This window comes from Octopus bimaculoides, chromosome 7, assembly GCF_001194135.2.
Source record: "Octopus bimaculoides isolate UCB-OBI-ISO-001 chromosome 7, ASM119413v2, whole genome shotgun sequence".
Classification (NCBI taxonomy): domain Eukaryota; kingdom Metazoa; phylum Mollusca; class Cephalopoda; order Octopoda; family Octopodidae; genus Octopus; species Octopus bimaculoides.
In genome coordinates this window covers 89202734-89229800 of record NC_068987.1, presented here as the reverse complement: position 1 = coordinate 89229800, position 27067 = coordinate 89202734, and the positions used below count along the sequence as shown (strand labels likewise).

The following is a 27067-nucleotide window of genomic DNA, read 5'->3' as shown; positions in this document are numbered from 1 at the left end:
CACACACACACACACACACACACTTACTAATTTGTTTATGGTCAATAATCAGACATGGCTATCATTGAAACTAGACAAACATCAAACTATATTATTGTAATTATTACAAGTCTTGGGGTAAAATAATTTACTTGCCTTAAGCACTCTAGCAAGCATAAATAAAAGTATCATTCTCTGAATTGGATACTTGATATATGAAAGATTAATTAACTGAAAAAATTCCATGCTCTAATAATCTATACTAATTTTCAGAATTATCTAATGCTAGTGTTTGAAAATGGCTTTCATTATGTAATTTGTTGACAATAATGGTGTTGGTTACATTTCCAACAATAACAACATAATCACTGGTTCATTGCATTTCTAATGGCGAGAGGACCAAAGAGGGTGGGGGTGGGGGTCTAACATGATACAAAACAAATATTTTTGTTTTTGTTTCTTCCTCAATATACGCCTGTGAATCTCACACACACACACAACTTCCCCACAGTTTCCATCTACCAAATTCTAATTGCAAAGTTTCAGTCAACCTGAGGATATGGTAGAAGACACATCAGAATGGGATGATTGGGTGCAGATGATTTGGCATGGTTGTTTGGATATGCAACCCATTTTAGCAAAAGTATTTTTTGTGGGGAGCAAACACATACATGCAAAAGCTCACAGAAATGTACACGTATGAGAGAGAGAGAGAGAGAGAGAGGGGACACACACATTAAATCAAATAAATCAGCATTGAATCAGTGATGCCAAAACGGCTGTACCAAAATGGCTCACTCCCAAGACACTTGCCCAAGATGTTGCGCAGTGGAAATGAACCCAGAAACACAGAGTTGCAAAGCAAATTTTCTTTCTTCTTACTACATAGATTAAATTGTGCTAAAACATTCCTTGTATCAAGGAAACAAATTTGAATCAATCAGGAAAAGAAACAAATAAGTTAGTATACAAGTGAAAAATACAAATGTTAAGTAGAAAGCTGAAGTTTTGGCAAAACGCTTCATTTCACAGCAGCTAAACACAAAAGTTAGAAGCAAAAAGGTTTAGTAACAGTAAATAGTAACTAAACCTAGCATTTGTTGAATGTATGCTATTAATTAAGTCATTTCTCCTATCGGAAAATATTGGCTTCAAATTTTGGTATGAGGCCAGCGAGTTCAGGGCAGGGGTAAAGCTCATCACATTGCACCAGGGACGTGCTACCTAGGTAGGCAAGGTAGGCACTGCCTACCTTGAATAAAATAGATTGATAGCAACATTTTCCTTTTATGGCAAAATATGCACCTAACTCAATAAAATTATGAAGGTTAGTCAGATTACTATGCATAAAATGCAAAATATTTTATTTTTTTGTGGATCAGGTAGGCATAATTTGCTTCTGCTTTCAATTTCAGTATTAAAGCTATGCATAGTATTACTGTGTACATTCCTACAACACCATTTTCTTTATGTGCTACACGCGGCTGTGTTTTGCTTATTTTTTTTTGGGGTGTTTTACTACATAAAGGTCACCAACTGCCTACCCTGAGTAATTACTGACGGCACATGCCTGTATTGCACCTAGTGCTCAACTGGTACTTATTTTATTGATCCCTAAAGGATGAAAGGCAAAGTCGACCTTGGTGGAGATAAAGAAGGATAAAATGCCACCAGTATGCTAACAATTCTGCCAGCTCACCACCTTTGCCAATTACAGATATTAATCAGATATTGGAGGCAGACAATGAAGCAATAAAAAAAATAGCTCTGAGGATATTTATAAAGAAAAAATTACTAAAAAGACGAGTCACATTAATCCTCTTTTGTTTCTTTCTTAAAAAGAAAATAACAAAATATTCTGATATATATATAAAAAAAATAACCGTCAACGTTCATTTGATTAAAAATAAGTACAAAAGAGTATCACTTACTTGATCCATACTTAAGCAACCTCGTTTGCCTTCATAGAAAGCATTGTACAACTGGAATTTTTCCAATATATCTTGTCTGAAAGATAAATAAAAGTTTATATTCAGAAATGCACTCAAAAGAAGTAATAGAATACATCAGGTACATATACATATATACTCTTTTACTTGTTTCAGTCATTTGACTGTGGACATGCTGGAGCATCGCCTTTAGTCGAGCAAATCAACCCCAGGACTTATTCTTTGTAAGCCTAGTACTTATTCTATCGGTCTCTCAGGCTGAACTGCTAATGTTACGGGGATGTAAACACACCATCATCGGTTGTCAAGCAAAGTTTTTTTTTTGGGGGGGGGGGGAAACAGACACACAAACATATATATGACAGGCTTCTTTCAGTTTCCATCTACCATATCCACTTACAAGGCTTTGGTTGGCCCGGGCCTATAGTAGAAGACTAGCCCAAGGTGCCACGCAGTGGGACTGAACCTGGAATCATGTGGTTGGTAAGCAAGCTACTTACCACACAGCCACTCCTGCGTGTTAAGTATTAATTCATTTGTGACCAGATTTGCAATGAGTACATTGTGTAAGTGTTTCAATTGAATCAAAAGTTTTGAAGAAGAAAAGAACGGGGAGAGTAAAATATGACCAGCACCATCAACTTTCTTCGGTCTGTCACATGAGGCCAAGTTTAACCCAGTTTCCAAGGTGTGTGAGTGACTGAGATTACAACACTGCCCTCTAAACAAGATACCCGTCTGTCACAAGGTGAACTTTTCAACAATAGTTTGAACTCATTTACAGCTGAGTGAACTGGAGCAATGAGAAATGAAAGTGTTTCGCTCAAGAACACAATGCATTGCCTTGGCTGGAAATTGAAACTAGTTTTACAATCATGAGTGCACCACCCTAACGACTAAGCTAGGAGGTTTTGCAGATCAGCTTTAATACACTGGTATACCATGTCAGTGTTGAACAACAGAAATCACATGATATTATACATTGTATGAGATTTTGATTGAAATACAAACAATGTCCAAAAGTTTGGTGTTAAAAAGAGTTTAGAAAGGAAAAGACAAAACAAAGAACAAATAGATTAACTTCATAAGAGGTTGTGTGTGTGTGTGTAGTAATTTGTCAGTAGATCTCTCAGACAAAACAAAATATAAAAGATCTGTTTATCCAGATTACAAGTGCTCTTAAGATAACAAAAACGAATCTATATATTAGAAAGCATTTATGACACAATGAAGTCAGTTGATATAAATGTAGAACAAAATGAAATGAACTGTTCACTTATGTCCTGCCATGTATGAGAAAATATTTCTTTTGTTTCAGTATAAACTGCAGAATACCTAACATAATATAACTTGTTTTCAGCAAGGTTATGCACTTTTAAATTTTAAGAGCTGGGCTGTGTAATTAACATTTTCAAACCAGATTCTTTTCTTTCTTTTTACAGCAATCATTCACAAAATATGTGAAGCTTTCTAGCTTTTATAGTTTCTCAGACCAACTTGAATGACAACAGTGGTGTATAACTTTGGAGTGGTTAGATATCTTTTATCTTTTACTTGTTTCAGTTATTGGACTGCAGCCATGTTGGAGCAACTCCTTGAAAGATTTTAGCTGAACAAATCACCCATGGTACTTCTTTAAAAGTCTGCCGGTGGCACGTAAAAGCACCCGTTACACTCTCGAAGTGGTGGCATTAGGAAGGGCATCCAGTCATAGAAAAGCTGCCATAACAGACTAGAGTCTGGTGCAGCCTTCCAGCGTGCCAGCTCCAGTCAAACCACCCAGCCCACGCCAGCATGGACAATGCATGTTAAGTGATAATGATACTTATTCTATCCATATCTTTTGCTGAACCACTAAGTCACAGGGGCATAAACAATCCAACACTGGTTGCCAAACAGTAGTGGTGGAATAGTATAGGCACAAACACACACATATAGCAAGTTTCTACACAATTTCCTTTGAGCAAATTCACTCACAAGGTACTGGTTGACCCAGGGCTATAGCAGAAGACATTCGCTCAAAGAGCTCCACAGTGGGACTGAACCTGGAACCATATGATTGCAAAGCAAGCTTCTTAACCACACAACTAGACCTGTATTTATGGTAAAACTATTCACTTGAAAGTCTCTTCATTGTTATTATTAGTGAAAGTTTATTTAAAAACTGATTTACATTTGACGGATATTTGTCCTCATCTTGTTTACTGATATACTCTCTAGCCTTCATCAGGTGTCTTGGGGAAATTTCAAACCTGGGTTCTTATTCCTAAAGTATTTTTCGGTGTTATTATTATTATTATTCAGGTCACTGCCTGGAATCGAACTCGGAATCTTGGGGGGTAGTGGTTAAGAGCATGGGCTACTAACCAAGATTCTGAGTTCTATTCCAGGCAGTGACCTGAATAATAATAATAATAATAATAATAATAATAATAATAATAACATCGAAAAATACCTTAGGAATGAGAGCCCAGGTTTGAAATTTCCCCAAGACACCTGATGAAGGCTGGAGGGTGTATCTGCTGAAACGTTGTGTTAACAACAAACAAGATGAGGACAAATATCCGTCAAATGTAAATAATGTAAATAATTCCTCATCTCTTAAATATAGAACTGAAAAACTGATTTTTATCAAAGTTTTGGAGGAATTTTTAAAAATAAGAATGATGCAGAGATTATCTTTGATACCATATTTATATTGTTTTATGTCTTTTATTTGTTTCAGTCATTTGACAGCAGCCATGCTGGAGCACCACCTCAAGTCGAACAAATCAACCCCAGGACTTATTCTTTGTAAGCCTAGTATTTATTATTATATCAGTCTTTTTTGCCGAACCGCTAGATTATGGCGACGTAAACACACGAACAACTGTTCTCAAGCGATGGTCAGGAGACAAACACAGAAATACACACACACACATATATATATACACACACACACACACATAATGGGCTTCTTTCAGTTTCTGTCCACCAAATCCACTCACAAGGCTTTGGTCAACCCGAGGCTGTAGTAGAAGACACTTGCCCAAGGAGCCATGCAGTGGGACTGAACCCGAAATCATGTGGTTGGGAAGCAAGTTTCTTACCACACAGCCACGCCTGCACAGAACAAAAAAAGTCCTGTGAATGAACCAGTCAGGGAACATCTACATGGGCCACTTGACTTGTTAGAAATAACAACCAAATGAACACCAGACTACAATTTACTGTCTTAATAAAAGAAGGTTACAACAGATAATATAGTTCTAGATTGTTGTCTTAGAATAACATGGAATGATTAAGGGTGGAATACCTTTAATCATAGGTCTACTCAAATGGGGCTAAACCAGAGCTGATGAAGTCTCCAGAAAGTAAATGTTTATCCTGAGAAGTCGATTACTTGATTTACCTTGAGATTAGTTGCAAAAAGGCAAACTGGAAACCAGTATTATCCAGCTTTGCTTAATTTCATATGGTAAAACTATTCACTCTAACATTCTCATTGTTATCGTTACAACTGGTAGTTTATTTAAAAACTGATTTTTATCATAGTGTTATCATACCATCAGCTACGTATTTCAATAAATGCTTGAATTCCCTGAAACTTCTAGAATATTTCTTGCTGAAGAAACAGGGCAGGGGGAAATGGCTTATACACAATATATCATCATCATTTGAAGTCTCCTTTTCCATGCAGGCATGGGCTGAACAGTTTAACAGGAACTAACAAATTGTAGAGCTGTGTCAGGCACCAATGTCATGTTTGGCATGATTTCTACAGCTGGATGCCCTCCCTAATCCCATCCACCTGACAGGTGTACTGGGTGTGTTTTTCATGGCCCCACCACTGATGAGGTCACCAGTGTGATCTTGAGATTTGGCTGTTATTTCTAGCAGGTCGAACGACTACATGGAGTATCTTGCATTTAAACAGGTAAAGGATACTGTAAATAAGAGGAGCTAAAACAAATACAGTGTTTGCACTTCTGTACACGATGTATGTATATTGTAAACCATATTGGCAGTATGCAACAGAATACATGTCTACACGGGTATAGAGTACATAAACCAGCAGTCAGCTCTTGAATGTTTATATTGCTTTTATAGAACAGAATCCAAGAAACTAGTGATGGATGGCCGGTTGCATAGGCAGGAAGTGGGGGGGGAGGTCTGGTTAATAAGTGCGATCCGCCTTCAGGCGGCACTTTTGGGTCTGTTGTATACGCATGTATAAGAGGTGGGGTGGAAAACTTAAAGACTGCCTTGAGTGGCGCAAATTAGCTATGTTACTGCCAGTAGGGGCAAATAGTGAATAGTGTTTGATGTGAGGAGGTGAAGCAGAGAGAAAGGAAGGAGCTAATGGGGGAGGGTGGTAATGTTCCAGGTAGGGCACGGTGGGACATCACCGTGATGGCTTCTGCACAGAAAGTTACACTTTTCTTCCTCACAGCAAAAAGGTTCTGCTAAAAGACAACATTTATTCCAAAGTTTGGACGATTTGTAAGTCTTATTACTAACGTAAAACATCACTGATTTCCTTGGATGCAACTGTTTTCCTAATTTATTCCATTTAGTAAATTTTGGGGCATAGCTGTGTGGTTAAGAAGCTCGCTTTACAACCATGTGGTTTCGGGTTCAGTCCCACTGCGCAGCTCCTTGCACAAGCGTCTATTACACAGCAGGCCGACTAATGCCTTATGAGAGAATTCAGTAGAAGGAAACTGTAGAATCCCGTGGTAGCTTAGCGGTTGTGCAGAAGTACTCGATAGCAGCGGAGGCAAAGAATACGCACACCACCCGTTTGTAGCGTAACCCTAACCCTAAACGTTGTAAGTGGGTGGTGTGCGTATTCTTTACCTTCGCCCCCGATAGATTAGTAACAGACTATCGACAAAGAAAACTGGGAACGATTTGTTCGACTAAACCCTTCAAGGTTTAAGTACCAGTTGCGTACTGGGGTCGATCTAATCGACTGGCCCCCGTCCCCCAAATTTCGGGCCTTGTGCCTAGAGTAGAAAAAAATATACCTATAAACTTTGTCATTCTCGAGAATTGTAAACAGAGTGTGTGTGTGTGTGTGTGTGTGTTTACAACCATGATAACATTCGCTGTTATATATGAACGTATGACTTTTGCATTAGCTCAGGGTCAAAACTTCTCAACGAAGAGATAAGAGCAACCAAATACAGTCCAAGTGCATAACTCATGTAGATAGTTAAGTTAATAATAATAATAATAAAGTGTCTGAAGAAACTGGTGATAATGTTTGTTTGTGAGTTTGGGAAATTCTTAAAAAACGTATTCTCTCTCTCAGACGAAAGATCAAACAGTCAGCAGAAGCGTCATAATTTATCGATCTGAAAGTGTTGAAAGACGAAAAGGAGGATCTTTTTCAAAATTCACCCAACCACTTGAAGGATTTCAAATTTTCAGATTCTCCACTCCCACCATTCTACAATGCTGATGACGAAAATCATTGTTTTTTCTATCTTTTTATTATCGTTATTATTAATAATAATTTTTACTGTAATAACGAATATGATTTTTATCAACAAAACGCAAAACTACATCCGTGTAGAAATTAAAAAAAAAAAAAAGACGGTGAAAAATTGATTTGATGCAAGTGATTGGGAAATGTTTTAAAAGATCCAAAATCGACCCCAACAGGGTTAAAATAACAGTAAAAGGATGTAAAAAAAGCCTTTTCATTATCAACAATTTTCACAATTAAAATGATCTGAGGTTAATAGAGGGACCCTATATTATTCAACAATTTTTTCTGTAAAAAGAATTCTTTTTTTTCTTCCAATTTATATAAAACTCTAAAAAAGGGAGAAATGTAATTTTACAAGAGAGGTGACAGCGACTTCGAAGTTTCCGCCTGCTAATTTTGTAAAAGTTTAATATGTATTCAACAGTATTGAGCATTTCTAAACTGAAGAAATGTCAAATGATTTTTTAAAATAACCAGACATAAAAAAAAAACAATAAACATTACTATACATACATACACACACACACACACATATATAGATATATATCCTATGCAGGGCGCATGAGAAAGAACATGTAACTTATTTTCTCACCCAACCCGAAATAGTTTCAAGATAAATAAAATTGAAACATCAAAACTGAAAATATATAATTAATTTAAAGAAGCTTTGACATTAAATTGAACATCGATTATAATATTACACACAATTAAAACATTAAAAACGAAGTTTCAAAAAAAAAAAATCGCTTTTTGTTTTTGTTTTTTACTTACGGGGCCAGAAATCACATTAAAGATACAACTGCATGCTTCAGTATGACTGCATGTAAACTGACCTACTTCAATTGATAAGGATGTTATTTTTCCAAAAGGAGGAGTGCCCGCAATCTGTCCCGGGCAAGCTAGGTTATATTGGATACAATAACTCTTGAAAAGTACAATGGGATGAAGTGGAAAAACAATACTTCAATAAAATTATTTGATATGAACCATTTTGTTTCCACGTGTGAAATGTTTTCGCTTTCAGTTATATAAGAGTAACTTGTATCAGAAAAAGAAAGACAAGCTATGAAGCAGTGTTGCTTTTATGCCTTATGTTCTGGTAATAAACGACGAATTGACCTCAATTGAAGGCGGGATAAATAATATTTTGGAATGTTAACTAAAGTAAACGAACAGCTGTCATATACACATAAAAACACGAAGGACAACTTTGAAAAGAACACAAGTAATTAGCAAATTAATTACAGTGAAAGGTTTGAAATAGAAAACAGGATATAATTTGTTTTGTTGTGGTCAGTGGGCAATGACGACAAGAGTTTTAATTTAAGCCCTTGTCCAGCAATTAATTGTCATCCATAATCTCTCTAATTAATACATGCAATAAACAATGTGTGACAGGAGATAGTTTGGCCAGCGTTAAGAGAAAAAGATAGGGTTTAGCTCAACAACCAAGTAAGTAATTAAAGAATCTGTACTGCTATATAAGCAGACCTAATTATCAACGGAGAGGCCAATCAAAACATTCCTAGATATTTTAATTTGTCTGAGGAGGAAGGGTAGTGACACTTTGGTTGTTCCAGGCCTTATATCAGACACTACACATAAACATATACATGCACATATATACGTGCAAACATGCAAACACACATATATAACATTATTATTGTACAGCAGAGTTGTAAGGGCATGGCTGCGTGGTTAAAAACTTTGCTTCCCAACCATGTGATCTTGGGTTCAGTCCCAATGAGCGGCACTGTGGGCAAATGTCTTAAACTATAGCTCTAGGCCAACCAAAACTTTGTGAGTGAATTTGGTAGACAGAAACTTTTCTACTCTAGGCACAAGGCCTGAAATTTTGGGGGAAGGGGTCAGTCAATTAGATCGACCCCAGTATGCAACTGGTACTTAATTTATCGACTCCGAAAGGACGAAAGGCAAAGTCGACCTTGGCGGAATTTGAACTCATAACATAAAGACAGACAACATACCGCTAAGCATTTCACCTATTGTGCTAATGTTTCTGCCAGCTCGCCACCATTGGCAGACAGAAACTGAACGAAGCCCATTACATGGTGTGTATACTCTTATCTTGTCGTTTGATAATTGTAAATGAACTTTGCTGTCATACAAGTGATGCTGTTCGTTCCGATCTAATACGAAAAACATGTCTGGCCATGGGGAAATACTGACTTGCTTGGAAACAGGTGGGAGTTGGTGACAGGAAAGGCATCTAGCTGTGGAAAATCTACCTCGACAAATTCTGTCCAACCCATACCAGCAAGGAAAAGTGAATGTTTAAAAACAATGAGTTTGAATCCACTGAGGATCAATTTTGACTTTCCCCTTTATAGTGTCAATAAACTTAAGTATCAACCAAGGAGTGAGGTCCGTTGGATCAATTGTCCCTCACCTCCCAATCCGGACATTGCGCTTATATTACATATGACTACTGTATTTCTTCCAGTACACAATTAAAGACAAAATGCAGTCATCTAAAAAGAGATGCTTTCTGTAATAGTTGGGAAAACACAGCATTTTGAGCTTGTTGTACGAGTCAGAAGAGGTTTATGGACAGAAAAACTACTTTATGATCTTGAGATCATGTATATATATGATAAGACAAGTAGTGAACAAACTGAATGTGTTCAATTAGAGAAATAACGAGAGCTAATAAAACATCACTGACGTATCAATTGTTTGTCAGCTGAAGTAAAAGAGACAGAAAAAGAGCAATATGATCTGTTTTGAATGAGAGCTGGATGATATATATCTCTAAGTGGGTAAAGATAGAAACACTGTAGCAAAGATAGAGAAGCAGGCTAAGAATAGACTTTATAACACAAAGCAGTTCTGATAAGAATCAAACAAGCAGCAGAACTTCAAAAGAGAGAGGAAGAAAGGAGGAGGAGTGAGAGATCATAGCATGACAAATTGGAGAATCTATGTTTACAGCAAGAGATGAATAAAAATAGTAATATTTTTTTTATTAGCCACAAGGGCTCATATATATAACAAGATGTTACAGCATGGGGTGAGGTGAGTTATAAACCATGTGGAGACAGACAAGACCAAGTTATATAAAACTGAAGGGTGAAGTCAAGATATTTATATTCTGAACATATTAAAAATGATAAAAATAGAGAACATGAAATTACTATTTCCTAGCATAAAAGAAGCCGAAGCATATCAAATGCACCACAATTTTAAGCATAAAAAGTTTTAAAGCATGTAAAATAGGCCTAATTTTGCATATGGGACCCAGGGTAATTTTTGGGGAAAAGTGTGTCTTGTATATCATCAAATATGGTATATAAAACACAAAGCATGACAAACATTTAAGGTACCTCATCCACATGAGGAGCACTCCATCGCTTACGACACTGAGGGTTCCAGTTGATCCGATCAACAGAACAGCTTGTTTGTGAAATTAACGTGCAAGTGACGGAGCAATCCACAGACATGTGTACCCCTAACGTAGTTCTCAGGGAGATTCAGCGTGACACAGAGTGTGATAATGCTGGTTCTATGAAATACAGGTACTACTCATTTTTGCCAGCTGAGTGGACTTCATCCACATACAAAGTGAGAACCCACTAATTAGATAGTGTCATCATGTCCCATGACTGACCACTAGGCATTTGTTATATTAGAATGCCAGTACCTTCAAAATGTACCCAGTATTTCTTCATTGATTTTGATCTTGAAGGGTCCCACCATATATTCTGGGCAAAAATATTTTGCACATTCATAGAGTAATTGTATGATCTGTATAGAAGTTCCATCTTCTAGATATTCCTGATCAGTCAATCCATCCACCTGTCTATCCACTGGTTGATTGTCTTTGAGCTCAGTGATTTTATCTCTCGTTTCTTCTCTAACAATTTGCTAGTTTCATCTCAACCTCCGTTTGATCCTCTTCCTAGCACATGGATGAAGTGGTACTGCCAAAGTCTGGTAAGGCTTTGGTATTGTCCACTTGAGACTAAGGATAGATCAATCTTTTGTTCTTTTCAGAGCTACAACTAGTAGAGCTATTGTTGTGAAGATGGTCTTTGGAACTTATTGTGGCTCTTTTCCCTGTGTTTCCAGAGCAAAAAGCTCTTAAGTGGCTTTTGCTGCAACAAGTATAACACCTGCACAATTGGCTTCATTTTTATCTCGGCAGCCATATTAGCACACAGATCTCCTGAGATCTTGGAGATTCAGAGGACTTGCAAGACCATGTTATCCTTTAACCATACCATTCCTGTTAACCCAACCATATTCCATTACAAAGATAACAAATCAGGGTCAATGCCACTACCAATATTCCTGACAGTTATGTTGGCCTCTTGCTGAGGCAGAAGCCTAAGCCAATAGATGAAGGTTTCACGCTTTTTCCATTTGATGTTGGGTTTCATTATCTGTCATGAAAGTCAGGCAGACAGTACTGTACGCTTTACCTTGGTTGAGGGATAAAATGATGGTCCACACATTGGCAAGTGCTTCCTTAAAGTCACCTTTTCGCTTTGTATATTAGGTATATTAGCCTTTTTCCTAGCCTACTCTTGAATAACTTCAGCCAAGGAATCTATGGTGATACAATTTAGTAACAACTCCTTTGCAGACTGAAATCAGACCATATTCAAAATTTCCAAGTTGTGGACACAAGAAACAGAAGAAAAATAATTTGTTGTTGTGACTTTGGCAGATACTATATGTGTGTGTGTGTGTTATGGTGGGAGATGAATTTACCAGTAAAAATGGGATTTCTTCCAGTGTACATTTTAAACTACAAATGGCCACGTGATTTTGTCTACAAGACAAGTTTCTCTTTTTTCTGTGTGATTCTGGGAATGTGAAGATTGTCTAAGTTGCAATGCTTATAAGGCCCTAACACAGAAAAATGTGATTTTGTTTAGCAAAGTTATGAATATTTTTTTTTTCAAAGTAACACCTACATTTGAAGCTTGAGAAAAAAATGTTTGCCCTGTGAATGAATTTAATGGACAGAAACTGTTAAATCAATCTTACACACATACACTGATAGAATGTGCTTGACATGTGACATATATGGATATGTTTATTCCCCAACACTGCCTGACAACCAGTGGTTTATTTATGTGCCCATAATTTAGCAGTTCAGCAAAAGAGACAAATTAAGTACCAGTTATTGAAAATAAACAAAGTATGGAGATCAGTTTGTTTAACTAAACCCTTCGAGATAGTGTCCAAGAATAGCCAGTCAGAAACAAGTGAAGAACCTATTTCCATATGAAGAATTCACATCCAAATTCCATTCAATTTAGTCTAATCAGATGAACGTTTTGCTATCACATGAGCAACAAACAGTTTGTCTTAGTGGGGACAAGAAACAACAACAATAATGCAAAAATAGTAAAAAAGTATTTTTTACTCCCCCAACCCCACCACGTTGCTTATAATATTGGTGAACACCTGTTGCAGAGGAATTGGAATCTCCAGAGATTAGTAATTTTAGAATCTTTGAAATTAGAAGCATCACAAGGGAAGAATACACAGGTCTACACACCCTGACATGGGAGTTTCTATATCAGGTGTGGACAACTTTTTACAAGATGTGGGCCCCATGAAATATGCCTCATCAATAAGCAGGCTGCACTACTAAAGAAGGGGCGGGGGGGGGGATAAAAAAAAAAGGCAATTGTCCATTGGATGTGCCATTCAGAAAGTCCTGCAAGACACAAGTTGCCCATGACTGCTTTATGAGGTCACTCAATCTAGAAATAGCAGTTAACTCTCCCTGAAATGACACCCCCCCCCCACCTCTTATTGTTACGGGAGGACACATTGCACATCTAGTTCTAGATGTGCTATGCCTGAAAATAGCAGAGAAGAGTTAAGGTTAGAATGTTTAGCTTTTGCTTTAGTCACTAGACCAAGGCCATACTGGAGCACCACCTCAAGTAAATTGACCTTAGTACTTACATTTTAAGTCAGTTGCTTATTCTATCAGTCACTTTTGCTGAACTTCTAAGTTACAGGGACATAAACAATGGTTGTTGAACAGTAATGGGACACACACAGAATGAGATTCCACACAGTTTCTATCTACCAAATTCACTCACAAGGCATTGGCAGGCCTGGAGCTATAGGAGGTGACACTTGTCCAAGGGGTCACACAGTGGGACTGAATCCCAAACCACAGTTATAATCACAGCTTCTTAACCACATAACCATGTCTGCTCCTAATCAAGAATATTCTACAAATATTTTTGCATATGTCAAGAATACTTATACTTGTCTTTGTTTTTCTTTCTTTCCACTGTATTTCATCCCTGCCCTCTAGTGGCCCTGAGCCATTTATCTCTAACAAATGTAAGTTAGATAATTAGCTTGAAGAAAGCCATCAAGAGAGAAGGTTATGTGAGCTACAATGAAGGTGACCTGTCTAAGATAAGCCAGCCTAAGATAATCTGATATGTAATCACTTGACCTGCAAAAAATAGCAGCTGTGTACATATTCTTCAAAATGAAGTGTTTGACAAGTATAGCGCATCCTATAAATTAATTGAATGACAAGAGAACAAGAATTATGTAAATAACTTCAAAAGCTTACAGTTCTTTTTGCTATAAGAAGTAGTGCACTCAAAGCTGAGTGCCTGTGCATCATCTTATAGCTTCCTCAGAGCTTTTAAGACGAAGAACAAGTATTATGTAAACAACTTCAAATGCTTAAAGTAGTTTTTGAAGCAGCACCCCCAAAGCTGAGTACTTGTGCATCATCTTATAGCTTCTTCAGAACCTTTAAAATGAAGTGTGTTTATTTTGGAGAACATTTAAATAAATAGTAAAGATTATCTTTGAAATGATAAATATACATAAAAAAATACAATACATTTTGAATATTGCATTTTTAATTAATTAATTTCTAATTAATTTTCTTATAATTTCTCAAGAGTGTCAAATACACTAAATATATCAAAATATATTCTGAAAAGATTTCCAACAAAAGATTTGATGAGAAGAAACAAATGAGAAAATAGAACCAAGACACTTCGTTAATAAATAATCACGCAATTATATTATTTTTGAAATGCAGTTTAGAATTTAAATTTCTATGGAATAAAAACAAAAAAGATAAATTTATAAGAATGAGTAGAGGTATGTTGGGAAACCTTTCAGTTGCAAGATAACGAAGTACTTGGCATTCTTTAAAGAAATCATACAATGCTTTTATTTTGGGATCACATTCTTCACCATTAAACGGCAATGTTGATGCATAAAGCAGCACTCATGATGGTTAGTTACTATAGTTACTGATTGTATTTAAATGTCAGGTGTTATGTGTAGAAACCTCATTAACAATAGTGAAAAAAACAAAAAACAATTAAAAGCAACATAGTATTGGAAACTTAATAAGGAATATAATGAAAATATAATAAGCATTGGTAGCTTTTGGCAGATACTATTTAAACACTTATGAATGCTATAAAACTAAATTTAAAAAAGAACAAGATTTGATAAAAGAAGCCTTGGAAATACTTAATACAATGAGCTGTTGACTTACTAAAATAATAATAATAATAATAATGCTAGAAGATACAATATCTTTAAAATTGGCACAATGCCCTTTTACATGAAGAGATGTGGTGGTGGGGCAGTTAATTAAAAAAACTCTGGAAGTTATATCTATTGATCCCAGAATGTTGAAAGACAATTTTGGCACCAACAGGTTTGATTTCAAAAGGCACCATGTTTATTATTTTTATTAATAAGAATGAACATACCTTTATTGATAAATATATAAAAATTTACAAATCAACAACCTACTTTAAAAACCTACTAATTAAAATAGAAGAATCATTTCGAAAGATGATGTTAGAATATATTAACAATGAGTAGATGTGGAAATTGTTAAAAGATCATTGATTAGAGTAAAAAAAAAAAACTAAAAAAAAAAAACCCTTTTACAATATCTAAAGTCTATATTGATTTGAAAAGAAAAAGGGAGAAAAAAAAAAAAGCCTCAAAATTAAATTAGAGATATCAATTCTTGTGTTCCACTATTTGTACCCACCCATACATATCTGTGATAATGTGCAAGAACGATGAAATTATGTAATATGTAGCCTGGACTTTAGAATAAACTAAATGGATATTTAACTTTCTAAAGCTGTGAACTTTGAACTTTTGGTTCTTGAAGAGTTTCGATCATGAAACAGGCACAATTGGGAGCCGTTGTGAATAGGGTCCTGTAACAAAGGAGCAAGATAACAACAGAACCGTTATCAAACAAGTTGTACATTTGAAAAGAATACAGTTTAACTATTAAAGCGGTAGTGGTGTTATCAATAGTCAAACAGAATATTTATTGTACCGAGAGGCTTTTAAAATACATAACTACAAAAGGATAAGACTTCTGAACTCAACAGGCACAAAAGCTATGACTGCTGATGATGATGGTAGTAGTAGTAGTAGTAGTAGTAGTAATAATCCTGTTACCTAGGTGATTTAATCGATTAAGGAAGCAAGACCAGTGACAGATGATGATAGTACACAATGACCTTAAGTGGTCCAAAAACATTTCAATGTTATTTTAAATGGAGACAGTTAAGTTTACTGTGTTGTAAGACATTTGAAATATAAAGAAGCTAATTAAAGAGTAATCTTTTATCTTTTATTAGTTTCAGTCAATAGACTGTGGCCATGCTGGAGCACAACCATGAAGAATTTTTAGCTGAATGGATCAGCCTCAGTACTTCTTTTTTCTTTTATAGCCTGGTACTTATCCACTCACAAGGTTTTACTTGGCCCCAGGCTATAGTAGAAGACACTTGTCCAAGATGCCACGGGGCAGGACTGAACCCAAAATCATGTGGTTAGGAAGCAAGCATCTTACCACACAGCCAAGCCTGCACCAAGTAAGGACAGAAAACGAAGAAGAAAAAAAAACGGACAATCTGTAAGGTGAGCAATTTCAACTTAATTATTATGAGGAAAGATAGCAAAAGATGCATCAGTTTGGAGTGAGAAGAGACCAGAGACTGGAAGGATGGATTTGTTTTAAGAATGAATCATAAATAAACAAATATAACTCCACCAAAATGTAGACTATTGGAAGCTGGTTCCAAATTAAAACTAGTCCAAGAAATTACCTTAAGAAAAAAAAAAGATTAAAAAGAGAATAAATAACAGTGTTGGAAGAGTACATTGCTGCTGCAGTATAAATTTTATTATATAAAGCTCAAATACTTTGAATTCATACTTAGGACGATAAAGTTTTCTCAGTACAGAAAAACCAGTGCAGGAAGACGTTTTATAAAATAATTCCAATGTTTGAATAATAATAATAACAATAATAAAGACTTACCAGAGTTAGTAAAACTGATTTCCACAAGAACAAAATGTTGGAACAGACATGAAGTTAGAAATACATTTGGAAAATTCACAATATCAAATAACAGTTGATACAAGCTGCAGAAGGTATTTCATGGCTTGTATATGGAGCAGACAACAAGCAGACTGCTAAAAATGGCAGTGTAGAGCAATTTAACTAAGAGTTAATATGTACAACTAGTAACTTATAAGTAATAGATCCCTTGAAGCAACTATTCTGAAAGTAGTTGCCAAAACACACACACACACACATATACACAGACTTTTCGTAAGGAGAGAGAAAGTGTGTAAGTAAATGATAACAGCTACTGAACACATGGGCAACTTCACAGATGTAAACAGTTAGAGGGAATTTTGTGGAGGTGGATGTACAGAAATATCACAGGAAGTAAATTGAAGGAGGTTGAAAAACAAAAACAAATGATCAGACATTTCAGCTGGCAACAAGGATGTAGATCTAATAATGTTAATAAAACTGATAAAATAGCTACAAATTATACATAAGCACACACACACACACAGTATGTTTGTGTGTGTGTAGCAAGCAGACCAAGGCCTCAAAGTCACTGTCAGCCTTCTTCTTGTAAAAGAATAATAAATACTCTACAGAAAAAAGCGTCGAGTAATTCTTCAATTTAATGTTAAATTGTTTTTGTTAGAACCTGGTATAAAAACAAACAACAGGCATGGCTGTGTGGTAAGAAGCTTGCTTCCCAACCACATGGTTCCAGATTCAGTCCCATAACATGGCATCTTGGGCAAGTGTCTTCTACTGTAGCCCTGGGCTGACCAAAGCCTTGTGAGTGGATTTGGTAGATGGAAAACTGAATGAAGCTCATCAGGAGTGTGTATGTGTGTGTCCATAACTTAACAGTTCAGTAAAAGAGACTAATAGAATAAATACCAAGCTTACAAAAAATAAATACAGGGGTCAAGCCATTCAACTAAAAATTCAAGGTGGTGCTCCAGCATGGCCACAGTCAGAGTGAAACAAGTAAAAGAGATACATAAATATTAATTTGAAGAAAGTAAAGAAAAATAAAATGAAGTATAAATAAAGTAAATGTATCTGATTGAGTTTGCTGCTCATATGATGAAGGGTATTTGATGCTGAGGAAATGCAAGTTGGCTAGAGTTATATAACTTGGGGAATGTTGGTTAAAATATTGTTAAAGACAATCACGATTAAAGATTTGACAAGATTTTCAAAACATGGCATGGACTGGACAGGTTTGCAACACAAAAGAAGCCATTGCTTTTTGTTAGTTGGAATGAGGAGGCCAACTCATGGGCCTTCTAACATTACTTGGAACTGAGATGTCTTACCATTCTTGAGGATGCTACAAAGTTAAGTGGTATTAATAAAATTACAGTTAACGGTCATCATCATCATCATTTAATGTCCACTTTCTCTGCTGGCATGGGTTGGACAGTTTGACTGAGAAACTGGTAAGTGGGGGGGGGGACTGCACCAGGTTCCGATCTGATTTGGCAAGGCTTCTACAGCTGGATGCCCTTCCTAATGCCAACTGCTCCGAGAGTGTAGTGGTTGTCTTTTATGTGCCAATGACCTGACACTAGCAACTTTGTTTAACTCAAAGTAGAAAATATTTCATAAAACATGTGAATAAAAGTTATTTCTTATTTTGTGGATACTTCATCTTATAGTTCTTTAAAATGTTGTTTTGTTTTAAAGTTTCTCCATTGTTAATTATCCGTTTTGAAATGAATTCACAAAAACCACAGCAAGAAATCTTTATTTACAAAACATTTTTATTGTATTGAACTCTTCTTGTACCTACATTGCATGACAAATCTTTACTCATAGTTTTAACGTCCATTTTTCTATGCTCATATGGATTGGACAGATTTTTGTCGAGACAGATAATCTAGGGTTGTATGCCATTCCTATTGCCAACCCTCACCCACTTCCAAGAGAGGATATTTCCCCATGACCAGACATGTTTTTGCAGAAGATTGCAAATGAAGGATGCTATTTGCATGCTGGTGAAACCCATTTACAACCATCATGTAATGTCAAAACAAGGAGACATATACATGATGATGATGATATACATACGTATCGATACATACACAATGTGCTTCTTTCAGTTTCCAATCTATCAAATCTACTCACAGGGCTTTAGTTGACCCAGTAATAGAATGAAAGACACTTGTCAAAGGTACAACACAGTGAGAATGAACCTGAAACTATGTAGTTGGGAAGCAAACTTCTTACCAAACAGCCAAGCCGGTGCCTAGAAGATGCTAATGTATTGATTTCTTTGGATTTTAGATCTAAGGCACACGAGACTGAATCTGGTCAGTATCATCATAAAACGGGTAGAATATTTGGGCCAGACATGGCCAGTTTAAATGTTTAAGGGTTGAAATAATTGAACAAATGAGAGTAGGGTAACATAATTACAGGTGATTTTGCTGAAAGTAGAAACTATTCTTTTAGAAGCTTTGGAACATTTTCAAATCATAAATATTTTATGATTCTCTATATTAGAAGAATGAAATGCAGCAGTTTTTAAAAATTTTTATTTTTAGTTTTTTTTTTGTAATAACTTACAAATTTGCAAATATCAGGCACGTATGGACTTGATTGTTAGAAATAGTAAATATAGGGGGGAAATGTGTGAAGTAAATTAAATGGATGTTGTCAAACACATAAAGAGATCAGGTTATGAACTTTGTGTCCTTTTGTTGTCAGATTTGTGCCACTAGCAGAACAATAACGCCCAAGGATATAAGTCAACACACACACACACACACATCCCTAATGGTTTCTGTCATCGTATTGGGGGCTACGCTGGGGTACCATGTTCAAAGGGGTTTGTTATTATGTTTAACTTGGTACTTATTCTCAAGCATTGTCCTCATACAATATGAAATGAAAAGTTGACATAGGGGGAGGTAATTCAGTCAGACATTATTACTGCAAGGTATTTCTTTTTGAATATACTGACACTCACTTCAAACGGATATAAACACACACACACACACACACACACACAAATATACAATAAACTTCTACACAGTTTCTCCTCATCCAAATTTCATTGACAATATATTAGTGAATGTGAGGCTAGGGCAGAAGTTTCCAGTCAAAAACTCTGTAGTGAAATTGATCCCAGAATGCCATGGTCGCAAAACATTTAACATAAAATGCCATCACCCATTTACATATGAGCATGTAAAACTGATTTCTAAAATACGTAGTTTTTCTTTTATATAACCTAGGATTGGTAAATATACAGAAAATAAATATTCCCAACAAATGTGTGAAGTTTTTCAAACAATTATTATTAACATGGTTATTATTGCAGGAGCATAGTTATGGTGGGAGAGGGAGCAGTCTCTCCCATGGGTGATTTAATAGCACTTTTTGGTCTGTTGTATAAGCTAGTATAGGGGACAGAGTGGGGACGAGGCATTGAGAAGCACAAGGGCTGCTTAGGTGGCACAAACTCTAGCTGTGCCATGGTGGTGGTATTATTTTTATGAAAAAGTGTAATATTATACACTTTTCATAATATTACTATGAGCTGTTATACGTCAGTAAACTTTAATATTTATCACCATTAAGGGGCGAAGTTGAACTGTTGACCTGTATTAGGTGAGTATCATAAACATAATTTAAGGGTTAAATATGGAGGTAAAAAGCAATAACAAGAATATACTGAACCATCAATAAAGGGATGTAAACATTAAAACATTCTGTCAGCATCCAATCTATTTGACATTTGGCTTTCATAAAAGTAAAAACAGAAAAACTAAACACATCCATCTTAATTATTAAACAAACTCAGTATACACACACACACACACACACCGATTACACAAGTGCACACACTCATATTACACAAACACATGCACAACTCAGATTATGCACACACACAATATTCATATGCACAAAGTATATACACGCATCTAGATGTGAAGCCAGGGCAGTGAGTGTGTGATTTAGGTCATCTCCTGTTGAAGAATTTAGTTTCCTAAACAGTCGTGAATGTTTTATTGTTAGATAAAAGACTGAGCCTTTAATCAAATCTGAATAAAACTGAATTTCTATAGCAAAGCACAAGGCCAGATCTTTGAGGGGAGGAAGGTGTATATTTGCTTCAACTTTTAAACATATTTGTAACAAAATACATTGCTCATGTTTAGCTTCATATTGAAAATAATTAAGAATTTGGAAAGGTTTTAATGAAGTCTGAGAGTGGAACATAAAATGTTAATGATATTTCAACTTAAATCATCATCATTTAATATCTGTGTTTCATTCTGGCATGAGTTTGACAAGATCTGATGGGCCCAAGGACAGTAGCACACTCCACTATCCCAATTTGATATGGCTTCAACAGCTGGATGTCCTTTTTAATGTCAACCATTTAGCAGCATGCACTGGGTGCTTTTGACATACCACCAGCACTAGTAAGGTCACCATGCAGTTTGAATGATTATGAACCCCAAGGTAGGGGTAAAATGTTATACAAGGAGATGAACAGAGAAAGGGTAAAGTATGAAAGAAACAAGTTTGCTGTGAAAGAGCTACATGACTATTCACACTTGAAGAGAGGATTAGAGTGGTCGACTGGAGTTGGAAAATGATATGAATAGTGGTGGTGTGTCAATGTGGACCTTCAAGGTATGAGGTGGTTAGGAGTAGGGAATGTTTGATAGTGCACGGCAGCAGAAAAGTCAAGATTATAGTAAAATGAGAAGTTTTATTCAACATCATCATTAAATGTCCATTTTCCATGCTGTCATGGGTTGGACGGCTTGACAAGAGCTGGCCAGCTGGAGGGCTACACCAGGCTCCATTTGTCTGTTTTGGCATAGTTCATATTACTGGGTGCTTTATACCTGGCACTGGCACCAGTGTTTTTATGTAGCGCCTGTATTTTTCTACCTGGCACCAGCATGGACTTTTTTTTTATTATTTAATGCAGATCAAAACCAGAGGTAACCTCAAGGAGTGGGTATCAAAAAGAGTGATTAACTCACCGTATTTCAGGTCCTCATCTAACTGTTGGAAGCAGGTTAGATTTCCATTCTGAAGAGTGAATATTAAATCAGATCCACAGAGTACAAAACTGTCCCATTTACTGTATAGCCTTGGCCCTTTTCTAATGCTCTGATTAATTTGGATTAATTTGAGGAGTTTTTAGTTTGCTTTAGGCATCGCAGCTAAACACTGAATTATTTGACAAACGTTTTCATGTTATATTTATTCTCTCTCTCTCATTATCTGTCTGTGTATATTTCCATGCTCGCCGGTCTCATGCCAACAAGTACTGTATATGGTCTGTATGTCCAGTCAGCTGTACCAAATCCTCAGCATCCAAACAGCTGTGCTCAATTGCGTCATTCCATGCCAGAGCACACAATACTAGAATTTGGATTTTGTGTTTTTGAACATCAAGTTTATTTTAAATAAAAAAAAACGGTTAAAGCAAATAGTTTTGAAATGCTTAACATATTGCTTCGGATGAATGTAAATGCCTTATAAATATGGGAAGCATGGCAGTAGAGCATATATCTAATTATGATGAGTAATTAGGAGGGCAGAATGGAATCTTATTCATGTAGAAAACTGATAGCAAGAGTCTAAAAGATAACCATTGATGCAAGCAAAACATTAAATTCTGCAGCCTCAGTGCACCCCCTACAAGTAGAGCAGTAATATGAAATGAGTCATACCTAGCTTGTCAAAATAACAATATTCAAGGCTAATTAATAACGGATTTCCTTTAAAAGAGATAATTTAGGAAATTGTCACAAATTAATTTTCTGTTATCTTTTCGCTGGGAAATGTTTCAAAGAGATGAGTTATCCTTTTTAGCAATCCTAGATTAAATATTCACAAAGTTCAGTTATGAATATGATTATGATTTCAAATCAAATCAATAAAAAAATATAGCTGAAAACAAATAGGAAATTTATAAAAATGGACTAGATTTTACAGTTCTATATTTGTATAAGAACATATAGAAAAATATTATACAACATTGTAATCTACTACACATTTCAGTAGTAGATTACTACACATTTAAACCAGTCATATCCTGCCCCTACTGCACGTCTTATGTTCAAACTGCCCAGATCTGATCTCTCATACCTATATTACAATGTCATTCTAAATATAATAAACAAACACATCATTAAAATTTCGAAGGTATGAAATAATGTACGATTATATTTCAACATCTCTTGTGAAAGTGTTGAAAATTAAAATGAAATAAAATAATCAAGAAGCATGATTGGTTTATAAAGAAAAGATATGTGCTTGTGTGTTATATATATCCACACACACACATATCAGAGGCAACTCCTGGTCACCAGCATCACTCAGGCTCATCACAGATTTCGCACAAGGCACATGCCTGCTTGAAGAATTTCTAGTTTTTCTGCTATATTTCTCTCCCCAAATGGCTTATTTTTGATATCTAGCACTATGTCTTTTTCATTTCTCTTCATGCTCATTTTCCCTTCTCTTTTTACATCACTGTGTCCCTGTCATTTTTTCTCGCTCCTCCTTAATTCTTCTGTACCTCTGCCTCTCTCACTCTTCTCTCCCTATGTGACCGGTGTTCAGCCAAGCCTGACCTTTCTTTCTAGGTTTGGCCATGGTCCATGCAACATCTATATTCCTCCCTGTGCCTGTGAAATCTTGTATCCCTGCCGTAAGGCTTTACTTCCATGCACTCCAGCTTAATTTAGTTTGTCCTTAGTCAAAAGACACCTGTTGTTATGTCCTGTTATTTGTATAACATTCTCCATTTTTTTCCGTCCTTGTTTTCAGATACATTTGCTGCTTTCTTCCTAGGAATCTAATACTCTTAGCTTAGTTTTTCCTTGGGGCTGGCCAGATTGGAGCAATCACAAGTATAAGCAGCCGAAATTGCAAAGATAATCTGGAACTCAACTGAGGAAAGAAAACTCCGAATGACCCGTCCTTGTATCGTCTATCTGGATGTTTTGTTGTCCCTTTTTTGTATCACCTAACTGTCTGGATGTTTTGTGTTCTTGTCCCATTTTGTATTTTATATATATATATATCAACATCATCATTTAACATCCGCTTTCCATGCTAGCATGGGTTGGACAATTTGACTGAGGACTGGTGAGCCAGATGGCTACACCAGGCTCCAATCTGATTTGGCAGGTGCCTGTGTGTTTGTGTATGTAGGAAGGGAATGGGGGAAAAAAAATTTCCATTTTAGTCACAGCAGGAAAAGAAATTCTACCTAAAATCAAATTATTCTATAAAGTTTATAAATTAAAAAGTAATTTCAAATGTCTGAGTTGTCTTTTTGAAAGGTAAGAATAAAACACTAACATAACCCAATATAAAAAACAAAACAATGAATTCAAAATCCATGTGAATATATATAGGCCTGATATTTAATAGAGACATCTGAATGCTAAAGGGTTAAAGTACTTCTCAATAACCAACAGTTCTCAATAAACTTATAGAAACAAAGCAAAATATTGATTTCCTTTGACTGGGTATAAAGCATAAATATTGCTTTACACTAACATACTACACACAAAGATGAAACATCGATCACAAGCACACAATTTGGACTGCATTGGAAAAAAAAAGAAGAAAAAGAAGCATGCTGCCTGCTTGATTGGCAAATCATTATTCTCTCATCAACATAACCTCACACCCAAATGCAACACTGTTCTTCCTTTTATCTATCTGCTATGACTACAATAGCCTCTGCTCTTTTAAATTTGTTAGATACTGGCTTCCACCATCTACATCCACTTATATATCCTGTCTCTTCTCTTCCCATCATCCCTACTGCATTGCACATACATTAGATTCAATACTAAATATTTTCCTTAATTTTTTCAGCCAAGAGTTGCGTTCTTCAGGAATCTCATCTCATCATTTAACATCCATTTTCCGTGCTGACAAGCCAGAAGACTGCACCAAGTTCCTATTTCTGTTTTGGCATGGTTTCTACAACTGGATGCCCTTCCTAAGACCAAATTTCTGCTTATCAATTGACTTTTAAGATTTTGAATGAGGCATCATATGCACTGTATATCTTTGTTCTCCAGTTTAATGTCCTGGAAAAGTAATGGACAGAACCAACTTCCAGCACACAAACCAAAACATGAAAACAAAGTCAAACTATAGACAATCAAACTGGCTCAATTATCTTGCTTAATACTTAAACGGTTAGCCACAAATTGCAGAGTAAAACCCAAACAGATTTATATTCATGGATAGGGTTAGTGGCACCACTGGACGAAGTAAGCAGAGCAAACTGTGTCCATTCATCAACAACAAATCTAAGCAAAACACACACACACACACACACACAACTTTTATCTTTTGTTTCAGTTATTAGACTACGGCCATGCTGGGGCATTGCTTGGAAGAATTTTTAGCCGAATGAATTGAACCCAGGACTAATTTTTTCATTGTTTTAAGTATGGCACTTATTCTTTCAGTCTGTTTTGCTGCACCCCCAAATTACAAGGGATGTAAACACACCAACACCAGTTGTCAAGTGGTGGTGAGGGACAATACAGATATACACACACACACATATACACAGCTAGGTTTTTTACAGTTTCCGTTAACAAAATTCACTCACAAGGCTTCGGTCAGACCAAGGCACCATATAATAGGACTGAACCTGGAGTCATATGGTTGGGAAGCAAACTTCTTACCACAAAACCATGCCTGGTCATACATCTAGTGTTTCTTTGAGAAATCTCCAACATACACTCTCTTTTCTGTTGCACTCACAAAACAATAACCAAAACGTTTGGACTAGTATTATTTCAATGGTTAATAAAAAGCAATGTAGAAAAGAAAATTAATAATTTGAATTTTGAATGCAGTTAATAGAAAACTGAATATATACATGTTTTGATGTAGAGAATAAAATGAGAGAAAGGTGGCTGATGCCAGTGCCACCTGACTGGCACCTGTGCTGGTGGCACGTAATAAGTACCATCTGAATGTGGTTGATGCTAGTCCCCAACCCCCCCCACTCCCACTGGCTCCTGTGCTGGTGGCACATAAAAAAAACATCCAAACATAGTTGATGCCAGTGCCGCCTGACTGGCTCCCGTGCTGGTGGTACATAAAAAGCACCCACTACACTCTCGGAGTAGTTGGCGTTAGGAAGGGCATCCAGCTGTAGAAACCTTGCCAGATCAGATTGGAGCCTGGCACAGCCTACTGGTTTGCCAGTCCCCAGTCAAACCATCCAGCATGGAAAACGGACATTAAACGATGATGATTTCAAGACACCTGTTCCTGCCCCTCTATCGTGCTTTAGCTTCTCATCACCTGGCAAAAAGCCACCTCCCTCAATACTACACCCCATTCAGTCGAGAAGTTTTGTCTTGTGAGTTTCATGGTGACCTCACTGTTTTGGCATTTATTATAGATAGCTATTTTACTTCAGTTTAATACTCAATCAAAAAAGGTACAGACATCATACAATCTCATTTCTCTAACGTTATAAATTTGAGGCCTGTGTAAAAAAAGCAACAGTTTGGCCAACTAACAAGAGTTAGTCAGGCACAGCTTCACAGAAGTACTTTGAGCCACTTGACTGAGTTCAAATTCTACGGTGGTTAACTTTCTCATTCATTCATTCAGAGTCAGCAAAGTAGATAAAGCGGCAAATTGGGAGAAGTGATAGAGCATCAGACAGAATACCTGATGGCACTCGTCAATCTCCCTACACTGAGTTCAAACTCTGTTGAGGTTAGCTTTGCTCTTCATCCCTTTGAAGCTGATGGATAAAATAACAGTCCAGTCAGGTGATGGTTCTTCTCTTTAATATGTATTGGGTGGTGTGAAACTACATTTAAATGCCTGAATATGAATAACGGTGGCAAAGCAGCAGCAGAATCATTAGCAGCACATCAGACAAAATGCTTAGCAACATTCCAGCTCTGAGTTCAAATTCCACCAAGATCAGTTTTGCCTTTTATCTCTTCAGGGTCGATAAAAATCAAGTAGCAGTCAAGTACTGGGGAGGGGGAGGTCCGAGGTAATTGACTTGTAGCCTCCTCTCGAAAGTGCTGCTGCTTTGGCCCCCTGCATCGAACCGGTGTCCCGTTGAGGGGGGGGGGGATATTGAAATGTGAGTCACTTACATGCGATGGAAATTGGATAACTGGCTTTATGAGCCCCCAGGACTCAAGAAATATATAACAACGGTGCTCCTACCACTTCATCACGAGTTGTGAGGTCAAGCAAGGGAGGAAGGAGTATAATTAAGGTTTTACTTCCGTCAGCTTTATTATTTTTTTT

The 27067-nt window shown here is 36.4% G+C and overlaps 1 protein-coding gene across 3 annotated transcripts in view; it reads right to left on the bottom strand.

Moving 5' to 3' along the window:
- The window catches only part of LOC106870574 (uncharacterized), a 107969-nt gene that overhangs the window by 27329 nt on the left and 53573 nt on the right, over window positions 1-27067 (bottom strand). For all 3 annotated transcript variants that reach the window (XM_014916699.2, XM_014916701.2, XM_014916700.2), the window contains one exon: window positions 1911-1986. In XM_014916699.2, the coding sequence (XP_014772185.1) occupies window positions 1911-1986 (76 nt within the window). The remainder of the gene's footprint in view (window positions 1-1910; window positions 1987-27067) is intronic.